Here is a 13,404-nt window from a genome sequence, read left to right as displayed (position 1 = left end):
TTCACACATTAAACCTCACATCATCACCTTTTAATTCAATTCAGTTTTCATAAAGACTAGAACTTTAAATATAGCACAAGTAGAAAACAATCAAGAGAACTAAAACCATGATTGACACTAAATCAAGGAATATTAACAAAACTCAAAAATACATGAGCACTGTGTTATAGACCCAGTGCAATGACACTTTTAAAACGAAGAAACCTCCAACAGAACCAGGGTCAGTGAGGGGTGGCCATCTGCTACGACCAAGTTGGGGTGAGGGGAGGCAGACAGCAAAAAAGATCAGATTAAATTCAATGTGCTGTATAAACACATAGAGAGTAAAAAAGGGGAATGAAGAAAGACATCATGGGAAGCCCTCAGCAACTTGGATCTATTGAAGCATAACTATAGGAGAATTCAGGGTCACCTGGTCCAGCCCTGATCTTATGCTTTATTGCTTTATCAAAAACAGTTAGCTTGGGTGTCTGTGAATCCAAATTGGAAGCTGGTTCAACAGAAGAGGGGCATGAAAGCTGAAGGCTCTGCCTCACATTCTACTCTTAAATACACTAGGAACCACAAGTAAGCCTGCAATCTGTGAGGTCTTTAAAAAAAACAGGACCTGATTGTTTGGACCTTGTATGCAAGTAGAAGTATTTTAAATTTGATTGTGGATTTAACAGGTAAGACAATATATGAGAAATATGCACTCTCTCGCTAGTCCTTGTCAGTACTAATAAATCCATTTTGGATCAGCTGAGGGCTTTTCAGGGAGCTTTTAGGGCTGCCTGATAATAATGAATTACAGTAGTCCTGCATAGAAGTAATAAATGCATGAACTGGTTTTTTAGCATCATTCAGACTGCTTCTAATTTTGGAGAAATTGTGTTAATGCAAGAAAGCAGTCCTACATATTTGTTATACATACACAACAATGCCTCCTGTAGGAAGTAGATCAGGTCAGCTACTAATCAGAAGATTGGTGGTTTGATCCCTGTCTGCTCCAGTCTTAATGCCAAATATCCTTGGGCAAGATACTACTGCCTGCTTTATTTTTGTGTATTAGCCAGGCTTAAAGTCAACAAAAAATATTTTCAGAGTATGAGGCCTGTCAAGCACCGTTTTTATATGAAAATAAATTTACATTTGAGAATGTTTCCAGTCGGAGACAGTCCCCTCTTACTTGACACTTAGAATCTCACCACTTGATTTGCATAAAACTCTAAATACAGACAAGAAGCCTGCAGGTGCATCCTGGAAATAGAGAGAAGGAGGTGTAAAATAGATGATGCTTCACTGACAGTCAAAGAAAATTCAGTTTCATTTAATACTCATCTCTTTTCAAACCTCTTTACTATTGCAGGTAAGTTAAACTAGAACAAGAAATATGACAAAAAGGGGAAATACAGGATGCACATCAAGCATTTTGTTACAATATTTTTTTATTATTATTTTGCTGAATAAACATATAGAAAAGGCCAGTAGAGCACATAAATCAAACAGTCACAACAGTAACTGCTAGTATTTTATGACATGGAAATGAGAACTAAACAAATGCCAGAAGCATTAAAGAGCCAGATAGATGTTAAATGCTGATTCTGACCCTTCTACTACTCAGTGGGACATTCTGACTTCTTGATGGTTTTCTCTGAAGTCTGTGAGCCCAAAGACACTTTACATGTATAAACCTTATCCATGTTCCAGTCTGATGTCTGGATGGTCAGAGAGCTGCTGATTTGGTAAGTCTGGTCTGGTCTCTGAACAGCAGTGCTGGTAGAGATCCCACTGCTCACTGGACTCCCACCAGCCAACCAGCTCACATCTGCAAAAGACACAGACTGACTGGACAGACAGACCAGAGAAGCTGTGTTGGCCTGGAGCTCAGCACTGGACGGAGGGAAGACTGTCAGGACAGGAGGAGGGAGGCTGGAGCCTGAAAATACATGAAAGACATTCAGAAACATTGAAATAAATCAATTAAATACTAGAAAAATTTTTAAGAAAAGAACTGTGTAAGAGACAGCAGTGGATGAATGTAATCTATCTGTTATTATAAATGATAACTTATTGTAGACGTGAAAAATATAGCATCTGCCAAATTAGACCCAATCCTCTATAGCAGCAGAGATTTCATGTACAAACACACAAACAAGAAAACCATTTCAGGTTATGTCCTACAACATCATCAGGAAGCAATTTACTATAAAATAACAAAATTGAGTAAACTGAACAAATTAATATCTTCCAAGAAAACTACAAATCAAGAGTATCTAAAGCAGTAGAAATGTTACATTTCAAACACATAAACATTTACATCAATCAGTATTTTTTAGTCTGAAACTCTTTAGTGTGAAATAAAACAAAACCAGCTGTGATAAACGTTAAACAGAATACAGTTGGCTCTAAAACTGAACCAGATTAAGGTCAGAATGTTAACTTTAATTTAGTGTTTTGCCTTTTTGAGATAATTTGACTTTTAGATTAGTTACTACTAAAGAAGACTGAATTATTCTCACATTTTGTCTTTAAATAATGTCTCATCAAAGTGCAATAATTCTATTGTTTCATAGGAATGACAGAGATCTATATCTGTCTCTAATCACGAAGTTAATGAATTACATTCAACAGCATTCAAGCATTTCAAGCCTCATCTAAGAGGCTTTTTCAGTTCTGAAGAAATGAATTGAAGAAGGCTCTTGTATTTTAATGCTCCTTAGAATATTAATAATTAATGAATAAAAATCTGAAACATAAGATATCAAAACATAAACACTGAATAATATGAAGAAGATCTCTCCCACTTTATGATCAGTTTAAAAGTACTTACTTGTCACAATCAGCTTGGTGCCTTGTCCGAATACCACAGTGATTCAGTTTGTATACATGGCTGTACAAAAACCTCCTGACTGTCACTGATGAGGGGAGAGGAACTGAAACATCCTGCTGAGACCAACTTTCACTGTCATCTTTATTTTCCCCTCATCAGTCTGCTTATATTTCATAGCACATTGAATGACTGAGCTTTTACTTTACTGTCACATTCAAGTTTGTTTTTCTTTTTCTTTTTTTTAAGTCCAAATCAGATTGAGATGTGAGCAACACAGTTTTTCTCATGTCTTTATCCACATCTGCATCACACAGTACATTTGTAACTTGTCATGCATAAGACTAAGCTGAAGCAGTGGATAAGATTTATTATCTCACACTTTAACTTTCTGATTTCATTCGGATATAAAATCAATCATGATTAGATTTTAAAGCTGAAAGTATCACGGTACTGGGTCTGTAACCTAGCGTGTTGTGTTTTTAATTAGTTTAATTAGTTATACAATTACATAATTTCCCTAGGGATTAATAAAGTATGCTGATTCTGATTAGTTATATGTTTTGATTTGTTGGTTTTCTTGGTTTTATTACCATTATTGTTTTCTGCTTCTGTTACATTCTTAGTTATAGTCCTCAGGTTTCTGTTACCTTCCCTTCCCCGTGTTCCACGTTTCATGTTTTTTTACTCTTCTCTCTGTGCTCCATGTTCACTTTTCCCTGTCAGCCATGTCTCCTTATCTGTCTGTAAGTCTCCGTGCCTGTCTTGTATTTCCTGTTTTACTTTGGCGGTCTTATGTCCTGTGTTCAGTGTTTTCAGTCTTGCTTCCTCCCCGTCTTGTTATGTCAGATTAGTCCCAGCTGTGTTTCCCTCCTGTTTCCCATTCCCTTGTTACCCCCTGTTGTATTAAAACCATGTGGGGGTTTTTTTTATTGCAGTTGTTGTATCATTACCCTGTGTGGTCCCTGTATACTCCTTGGTTTCTTGTGAGTCATTAATTTGGATCCTTCATTCTGCCTGCCACACAGCCACACATGACAGAAAGGTTCTATGTATGTGACAGTCGAGTAATTTCAGACGTTACTTATCTTCATTTTGGAATTCTAAGGTGAAAAGAAGATTTGTCAAACCGTGTAGTGACATCTTACAACTGACTAAATATCACAAAAACAAGAATGAATGGTTGTTTGCAAATATGATAATGTAAAAACTGTTGACAGTGAGTATAAAAAGCAAGAGAAATATATAAGGCTACGTTCACACTGCAGGTCTTAATGCTCAATTCCGATTTTTTGATCAAATCCGATTTTTTTGTCTGCTTGTTCACATTACAAATAAAATGCGACAGCAAACGCGCTCCAGTGTGAACGGTTCACGGCCCTCAAAGCGACCCGCATGCGCAAAAGACACTGCAGGCGATTTTTGACGCCTGCAGTGTCAAAAATCGGATTTGACAAAAATCGGATTTGACACTGCAAGCGCATCAAATCCGATTTTTTTGACCCTATGCGACCCGTATCCGATCATGGTATGACAGTGTGAACGGCACAAATCCGATATTTTCAAATCCGATCTGGGTCACTTTCATATGTGGTACTGAATCTGATACATATCCGATGTTTTAGAAAGCGACTGCTGTTTGAACGGTCAGGTCGCATTAAATCCGTCTTTTACATCACTGACACGAGACATACGCCAATTATCAGCGCCAGAGAAGCGCCCGATAAGACATCGCGAACGCTTCCTGGCCATCCAGTGAAACTGTTGGGAAGACAGCGTTGGAGAAACGTGAACATTTTATTTGTACTGTTATAATCTACAGATTCTGACAGAAATTTCCAACTATCCTTTGAAGCACCGCTCCTCTGTAAAACAGCAATAAGGATAATTATTAGGCCATATGTAACTATAACTTAAAGCAAAATTGGGAAACGTAAAGTCCGAAACAAGTCTTTATATTAAGGGCCATCAGTCAAACAATACTGTTTGGTCTGGGTCTAAACAGAGCGCGTTGTGTGTGACGTCTTCTTTTGCGCATGCGGGCCGCTTTGAGGGTTCACACTAGAGCACGTTTGCTGTCACATTTTATTTGTAGTGTGAACAAGCAGACAAAAAAATCGGATTTGATCAAAAAATCAGAATTGGGCATTAAGACCTGCAGTGTGGACGTAGCCTAAGTGTTTCTGTCAGGGTCCTGGGTCGGAGTGACCCAGGGTCCCCGAGCAGTTATGAATTACATTGTGATATGTATATGTATTTGTAATTCTATGCTTCTGTTCGGTGTTTCACTTATTGTATGGGTAGGCAGGGTGTGTGTGTGTGTGTGTGTGTGTGTGTGTGTGTGTGTGTGTGTGTGTGTGTGTGTGCGTATTTATGTGTGTGGATGTCAAGCACCTGCAGCCCTGATGAGTGTGGTCCTGCTAGAGGATTGGCCATGCCTGAAGCCCGACACACACCTCCTGCTGATCAGGCTCATCGGGGGAGCTATTTAAGAGACCGATTGAGCTCCCACCGACGCGGGATCATTGCGTGAGACTCCACGTTAGTCATCCAGTTTCGGTTTAGTCCTTGAGTGCATGACTGCTATAGTATTGTGTCCTGACAGCTGCCTCTATTGTTTTCCCCAGGAGAGGTGTGGAGCACCAGACAGCAGCCAGCACGGGGAGTGCTGAGACACGGGAGCGGAGAGCACTAAGACACGGACTTTTCACGGAGGACGCGACACAGGAGTCAGGGGAGGGCACGGGGATTTATTGTTGTTTTTTCCATACACTGTAAATAACCGCACTGTTTACACACAGAGCTCCGCGCCTGGGTCCTCCTTCCCTACATCCCCACGGTTTGCTCTGCCAAACCGTGACATTTTCCACCTTCAAATTCCCACACCGTGGAAAACCAGTGAGGTACAGTGGTGAGGGGGAAATCTAAGAGTACTGGGACTACAGAAATCTATGGCTGAACATTCAACAAGAAAAATAGATACTCAGCATATCACAGCCAACACATACAGAAAATGCATGACAGAAAGCTTTATGTCGAAAAGAATGGACTGTGAAAGGGACAAGGAAAAAAACTATTTGAGCATTATGTCAGTCACATTATAGTCCTCGTTTATTTAGATGAGTCTTCAAAACAATAACTATAACTCATATCTTCAGTGTTTCTGGTTCATAATCATTTTTACATGTCTGACAAAAAGTGTTCATATAAAATATATTAGTTAATCATATGGTGGAACAACATTAGTGCCGTCTGATGTTTGTCAATAAAAATAACATTTATTTAATAATACTTTCTGTAGGTGGTGAGTATACACTGATGTCTTTGTTATCAGTATGTGTAAAAATCTCAAAAAGCAGAAGTAACAGTGAGGAGGTTTTTGTCACAGTGTAAATCACTGTGATACGTACTCATCAACAGAGCTGTCATGTGTCTTACAGTAATAAACTGCAGAGTCTCCCTCCTCCACATTCTTGATGATCAAACGATAATCTGTTGTTGACTGATGAGTGGATGTGAATTTTGGAGCAGAGAACCCAGAGCCATAGGTTGGAGAGCCCCAGGTATGATAAAATCTCAGCACAAACTGAGGACTTCCTCCTGGAATCTGTTTATACCACCGAGCGTTACTGATATTAACAGTCCCCAGGTTACAGTCCATGGTGGCTGTGTCTCCTTTGCTCACTGATAAAACAGGAGGTTTCTGTGTCAGCACCGTCACACCAGTCACACCTGCAAACAACAAGAAGACATGGAGTCCAGAGAAACACACTGAAATTAGTATATATGTGTGCAATATAAATCAAAGTGTTTACATGTTAGAGCAGCGATGAGAGCACAGAGAGTCACCAGCATGTTGTCACTGTTTGACGAAAGATGAACTTGCAGTTTCGAAACGGACTGTACTGCTTTTGTTGGATGAAGAGGGGAGGTGCTGGAGGAGCAATTTTATAAAACAACTAACAAGAGGAGGAGCTTCAAAAATGTAAATGCAACATTTTTTTGTCTTTACTATATTTAGGTCTATTTATGTTGGTCTCCCGCCTATCAACCCATTACAACATTATTCTTTTTTCTTTCTTTCTTTTTTAATGACCTTTTTGTTTCCTTTTGTTCATACTCACTCTGAATATATCTATCTATATGCATCTCTCTGCTTTAGATTAGACCTAAAACTTTCCTTTTTGCTAAAGCATATAGTTAGGACTGGATCAGGTGACCCTGAATCCTCCCTTTTTTTACAGTGTAGGCAGCTGGGGGGTTCCTGTGATTCACTGAGTGTTTCTTCTTCAGTCACCTTTCTCCCTCACTATGTGTCTATACATATCTCTGTATTTAATTATAACTTATTTTTAATCTCTGTCTCTCTTCAACAGCATGTCATTTGTCCTATCTTGCTCAACTCACCACAATCCCAGATGGACGTCCCTCCCTAAGCCTGGTTCTGCTGGAGGGTTCTTCCTGTTAAAAGGGAATTTTCCCTTTCACTATCACCAAAGCGCTTGCTCATAGGGGGACATACGATTGTTGGGGTTTTCTCTGTTTTCTTTGGAATATTTTAGTGTGTTTACCTTACAATATAAAGTGCCTTGCGGCAACTGTTGTTGTGATTTGAACAGAATTGAATAAACGAAACAGAATTTCTTGTTGTTGGTATTCAGCGTTGCATCTTTGTTTAATACCTTCCTGAAAAATGTGAAGTAGGGAATTTCAGATTTGGCTGTGTGAAGTCCATCTATTGTTACATTTTTGGGGTATCTGAAGGGAAAACATAGACTTATCACACGTTATAATGACATCCCACAAATGACTAAATGTCACAAAATTAAGAATGAAGATTTGTTTGCAAATATGATAACTAAACACTGTTGCCAGTGATTATAAAAAGCGAGAAAAAATATATAAAAGTTTCTACCATCAAATTCCCACACTGTGAAAAACCAGTAAGGCTCAGCAATGAAAGAGGAATCTGAAAGTACAGAGAGTAAAAGATCTATGACTGAACCCTCAAAAATCAAAAGCAAATTCAAAGAAATTCAGCATATCACAGCCAACATAAACAGAAGGACTGTAGGGAGAAGAGATCCCAAATCTCATAAAAACACAGAGGGTACAAAAACAGGGAGAGGACATTGAGCAAAACACCTAGCTTTCATTGATAGATCAAATCATTTCTGACCTCTAATTTCATAATTATAATGATTATGATTAGACTGTATTTGGAGGTCTTCTGATGTCAACTAAACAAATATAATAATTTCAGTCCCATTTCATTCTGAGCTTATTCTGATGACTCTTCAAAAGACATACAAGCTCATATCATGAGTGTTTCTGGTTCATATTCATTTTTCACAGCCATGTCTGACATAAAACTGTTCTTATAAAAGTAGTTAGAGAAGAAAACAATATTTACCTCCAATGTGTTCATCTCTAATGTCTGTTTTCTGATTCATCAAAACTGTAATTTAATAGCCATATATGAACAATTATTTTTAAACTTTGTTTTACTCAGTCTAAAGGTGAAACAGCATTTGTAGTCTGATGTTTGTCAGTGAAAAATAACATTTAATATAATTTTTTTTATATCTTTCTGTACACTGAGCTTCCTTGACGTCTTTGATATCAGTATGTGTACACTGAGAGATCTGTGTTCAGTATAGAGTCTGAAAAAGCAGAAGTATCCATGAGGAGGTTTTTGTCACACTGTAAATCACCGTGATACGTACTCATTAACAGAGCCGTCCCATGTCTTACAGTAATAGACTGCAGAGTCTCCCTCCTCCACATTCTTGATGATCAAACGATAATCTGTTGTTGACTGATGAGTACATGTGAATTTTGGAGCAGAGAACCCAGAGCCATAGTCTGGAGAACTGTAGCTGCGATGAAACCTCACTACATACTGAGGAACTCCTCCTGGAATCTGTTTATACCAAACAGCAGCATAGTCAGTAACAGTCCCCAGGTTACAGTCCATGGTGGCTGTCTCTCCTTTCCTCACTGATAAAACAGGAGGTTTCTGTGTCAGCGCCATCACACCACTCACACCTGCAAACAACAAGAAGACATGGAGTCAAGAGAAACAAACAGACTAATAAATCTTTCTTGAGGTCTGATTGGACGTATAAGTCCTCTTTACATGTTAATGCAGTGATGAGAGTACAGAGAGTCAGCAGCATGTTGTTGATGTGAGCTGAGAATTGACAAGAAAATGTGAAGAAAAGGTTCTGGTTGAGCCATTTAATACAACTAGGAGGAGGAGGAGCTGTGAATCTCTCTCTCTCTCTCTCTCTCTCTCTGTCTGGCACTAGATTGAGCCTTCACATTTATCATTAAATGATATCAAGTAGAAAATTTAAGCTTTTGCTTAGTGTGGACCATTCTTTTGTAAAGTTTATATATTTGAAATAAAAAGAAGCTGGTAAAAATTCAAAAAAGTAATACTGCCACTACTGTGATTGTGACTGTGACTAATCTAAACTGGTGGTAGCACTGAAACGACAGTGGGCAGGTAGACAGGTAGACCCTTTTAAAAAGTTATTATAATTATAAATATAAAACATCAAACATTACGTACTACCTAAAGGTTGATGTCACAATGATACTGATGATACTTCAAGCAACAGGAGTAAAACCTTGAGAAAACAAAGTAAAAATGTTGATGAAGTGTTCATATGCAAGACAGTATGCTGACAGTACTTAGCTCAACTTTTAGTTTACCAACCCTGGCTAAATAGCATCTGCTTTTATGGCACCATAACAGCTCCTTTTAAACGGTGTGCTTGTCTTTTGGACGCTCACCTTTTCCTCACCTGTCCTCCTCTTTTGGTATCTCACCAATCTGCTGCACTCCTAATCTCCTCTGCTCCCTCCTCCTGGTCTCTCTCCTGTCCTGATTGCAAAAAGAACGTGTCAATAAAACTCCATCCAAATATATGTATCAACTTCTTTTATATGCTGACTCAACCAATTGCCTAATAATGCATAATTTCATGCCCCAAGAGCTAAATAGATCTCAAAGTCAATACTAAATGCCAGCTGCAGGTCAATATTTAAAGCAGCTGATGATTCATATCAGCCATCATTCTGTTGCTGTTTATTCCTACTGGATTCTGCGCATTTTCCACCACATGGCATCTGTCTTCATATTCACATGACCTTTTCTTTTTTGCAGTATTTTATTTAGTACTTTAATAATCACTCTCCTTTTTACACATTTCATTCATTTCACACAAACTATCCTGTGTAGTGGGTTCAAATGTCCACTAGATTTCATTAATCCTCAGTGAACATGGAACATAACATAACACGTTAACTTTTGTAGCACTGAAGAGATTTACAAATAGCTAGCACCAGAATCGAGGTTCTTAAGACCAGTTTATACTGGAAGCCCTAAAATAATAGCCCACAGACCAGTGTAAATTTTGAACTGCCGACTGGAGTAGAGAGGTGATGTTTTACTGAGTGTGAAGATTTATTTCCAAGTGCAGTATTTCTTCATTAATTTAAACCACTGTGAGAAAATGATTTCTTAATAAATTCTCCTCCTCAATATTCTATGCACTAAAATTTAACAGGATCTCTTCAATCACTTTGAATTTACATTATCAGCAATGCAAACAACCAACATGACACATTTTTTAACGTCACTGATACAACAGGAGCCATGTGTTGAGAATGGACTTGGAACCACACTGTTTAACGGCAGGAAATGAGGAAGAGATGAAATGTTGTTGGATCTATTTAATATGTTATAGGAAAATTGCTTCCCACATAGGACCCAGTAATTGGGATTCTTCCAAGTTTTTGAGTCCTATGTGAGTCCCAGTTATTGATTCTTCCGGGTCTTAAAGAAATAAAGAAAAAAAATTGACAAATATTTGATAGGCTCTGGCTATAGACAGATGTAAAACACTACAATGGATGAAATGAATGAACACTAAAACAAACAAAAAAGAAAAATAAGAAGAAAAAGAAAGTGAAATGTTTACAAGAATTTACATTTCATTTCAGTTTTATCATGAACTGGTGGAAATATGAAAATGGGGCCCAAAGAGCATACTCAGTACACGAGTTGAATGATTTACAAGGTTTATTTACAAAATGTGAACTCAGTTCACATTTCAGTTTCTAGCCAACAAGAACAGGGCTAGCAACTGAAACTTAAACAGGTGAGCTAGAGCCAAGGAAGGTGCTTAAACACAGGGGGCACACCGAGAGCCAATGAACAGGGAGCTCTGCAAAAGAAGAGAGGGAGGTTACTGGACAGGAAGGCAAGACAATGACCAGAGGTGAGTACGTACTGCCATTGGGTGCAGATTGGAGATGAGTCCTAGGGGAGGTGTCCATGAGAGTGTGATGAGCACGGTGAAGGAGGATATCCAGTCCCAGAGGAGTGACAACAGGCAGGAGGCAGGCGGGTATAGGAGGTATGGAAGTCCTTAGTTTGAGAAGTGACTGTAGTAGTTGGAGCAATTCGGACCAGAACTGAAGCGTGAATGTGGCAGGAGGAGAATCTGGTAGGAACTGAGGACAGAGAGCAGCGTTAGATACAGGATGGAGGACCATGGAACTGATCACTAGGAAGCCAAGTTAGCACCAGCGGTAGCAGGATGAACTGGCAATGAGAAGGTTTAAAATCCTCCTTCTGACTGATCCTGGATGAGCAGCAGGTGAGGTGCTGAAAAGTAAGCCTTGGAGGATGGTCTGGACACACCCTGGAAAATCCCCAGACACTCCTACGGAACATGACAGGTTTCAGTTAGATTAGTTTTCATTGTGAGCTGAGAATGGACTCGTAACGTTGAGAGGCCGTAATACCTTTGTTGGATAAAGAGAGGAGGTGCTTGAGGAGCCTTTTTATAAAACAACAAACAGGAGAAGCTTTGAAAATATGTATAATTTTTGTCTTGACTACAGTTACAGCTATTGGTGGTGACAATGTCTCCTGCCTGTTACTCCATTACAATGTGATCATCTTCTGATTGTTTTTTCATTTCTTTCCCTTTTAACTGCTTTTTTGTTTTAATAATCACTTTTATACTCATGTACTACATAAGAAAGAATTTCTTATTTGATATATCTAACACTTTATCTTTCTGATTTCATTCAAATTTTAAATCAATTAGTGTTAGATTTCAAAGATTCTCAAAAAATGCCAATCAAGTAATTTTAGCATTAGTTTTGTGTAAACCATCCTTTGTTAAATTTTGCAATCACACAACTGACTAAATGTCAGGAAATTATGAATGAAAGTTTGTTTGCAAATGTGATGACCAAAAACAACTGATGGTGATTTTAAAAAGAAAGAGAAATATTAAAGTGTTTCCACCATCAGGAGGGAAAGGGAAATCTGAAAGTACAGTGAATACAAAAATCTATGATTGAACTCTTATCATCGGTGATTCTGGTTCATATTCATTTTTCACATGTCTGACATATAAAGTATTTCTATAAAAGCAGTTAGAGAAGAACAAATGTTTATCTATAATATGCTTATCCTCACACATCTACTTTCTGATTCATCAAAACTAATTTAAGAGCCATATATGAATAACTTTTTTGTGTGTACTAGTCAATCATATGGTGAAACAATATTTGAATAGTCTGATGGTTGTCACTAAAAAAAGTTAAGAACAGCTGGTGTGTTTACACTGAGCTTCTATGATGTCTTGGTTATCAGTATGTGGAAAAAATCTCAAAAAGCAGAAGTAATAATGAAGAGGTTTTTGTCACAGTGTAAATCACTGTGATACATTCTCATTAACAGAGCCGTCCCATGTCTGACAGTAATAGACTGCAGAGTCTCCCTCCTCCACATTCTTGATGATTAAACGATAATCTGTTGTTGACTGATGAGTGGATGTGAATTTTGGAGCAGAGAACCCAGAACCATAGCCTGGAGAACTCCAGCCATGATACATCTTCAGCACGTACTGAGGACTTCCTCCTGGAATCTGTTTATACCACACAGCAACATCAGTACCAGTCCCCAGGTTACAGTCCATGGTGGCTGTCTCTCCTTTCCTCACTGATAAAACAGGAGGTTTCTGTGTCAGCACCGTCACACCACTCACACCTGCAAACAAGAAGAAGACATTAAGTCAAAAGAAACACTGACTGATAATTCTTACTGTATAATTTGGTGTATAAGACTCTTTACATGTTAGAGCAGTGATCAGAGTACAGAGAGTCACCAGCATGTTGTCAATGTCAGCTGAGATTTGACGGTAAGATTAGAAGAGGAGGTACTGGAGTAGCAATTTAATACAACTAGGAGGAGGAGGAGCTATGGCGCTCACACTCTCTCTCTGGATTGTTTCCTTTGTTAAATTCTCTTAAACTTTCTATATTTTCTGATAAATAATGCCAAGTGTTTTACTAGGTATCTTTTTACCACTGCCACTGATTTGAGTCAAATAATATAATAATAATAATAATAATAATAATGCATTGGATTTATATAGCGCTTTTCAAGGCACCCAAAGCGCTTTACAATGACATTATTCTGCCATTGTATATACTGCCACTACTACTGACTAATTACACTTGGTGGTAATAGTGGTAGCAACACTGGGCTCATCTAACGAGTCTAA

The 13,404-nt window shown here is 38.3% G+C and overlaps 1 protein-coding gene across 3 annotated transcripts; it reads right to left on the bottom strand.

Moving 5' to 3' along the window:
• Window positions 1-8: 8 nt before the first annotated feature.
• On the bottom strand, window positions 9-13,069 carry LOC100702330 (immunoglobulin lambda-1 light chain-like). Of its 3 annotated transcripts, none has more exons than XM_025906298.1 (4): window positions 12,972-13,069; window positions 12,565-12,887; window positions 2,813-2,846; window positions 9-1,918 (listed from the first exon to the last, which is right to left on the bottom strand). In XM_025906298.1, the coding sequence occupies exons 1-4, from the start codon at window positions 13,009-13,011 to the stop codon at window positions 1,596-1,598; spliced, it is 720 nt and encodes a 239-aa protein (XP_025762083.1). In that variant the 5' UTR covers window positions 13,012-13,069; the 3' UTR covers window positions 9-1,595. The 3 variants fall into 3 exon arrangements, with proteins under 3 accessions (XP_025762083.1, XP_025762081.1, XP_025762082.1); XM_025906296.1 differs by lacking the exons at window positions 12,565-12,887; window positions 12,972-13,069 and adding exons at window positions 8,532-8,857; window positions 8,949-9,003; XM_025906297.1 differs by lacking the exons at window positions 12,565-12,887; window positions 12,972-13,069 and adding exons at window positions 6,216-6,541; window positions 6,625-6,716.
• Between the last annotated feature and the right edge of the window lie 335 nt (window positions 13,070-13,404).

Source organism: Oreochromis niloticus, linkage group LG4 (genome assembly GCF_001858045.2).
Source record: "Oreochromis niloticus isolate F11D_XX linkage group LG4, O_niloticus_UMD_NMBU, whole genome shotgun sequence".
Classification (NCBI taxonomy): domain Eukaryota; kingdom Metazoa; phylum Chordata; class Actinopteri; order Cichliformes; family Cichlidae; genus Oreochromis; species Oreochromis niloticus.
Note: the sequence above shows the minus strand (reverse complement) of the source record. Positions and strands in the feature narration are given on the sequence as shown.

Bases quoted from the DNA above. Each gene is read 5' to 3' on its own strand.
- LOC100702330 (XM_025906296.1), bottom strand. From the start codon at position 8,988: ATGCTGCTGACTCTCTGTACTCTCATCACTGCATTAACAT. The intron at 2,847-8,531 runs GTATCACGGTGA...TGAATCACTGTG, and splicing joins ACGGCTCTGTTAATGAGTAC to GTATTCGGACAAGGCACCAA. The intron at 1,919-2,812 runs GTAAGTACTTTT...ATGTATTTTCAG, and splicing joins CACCAAGCTGATTGTGACAA to GCTCCAGCCTCCCTCCTCCT.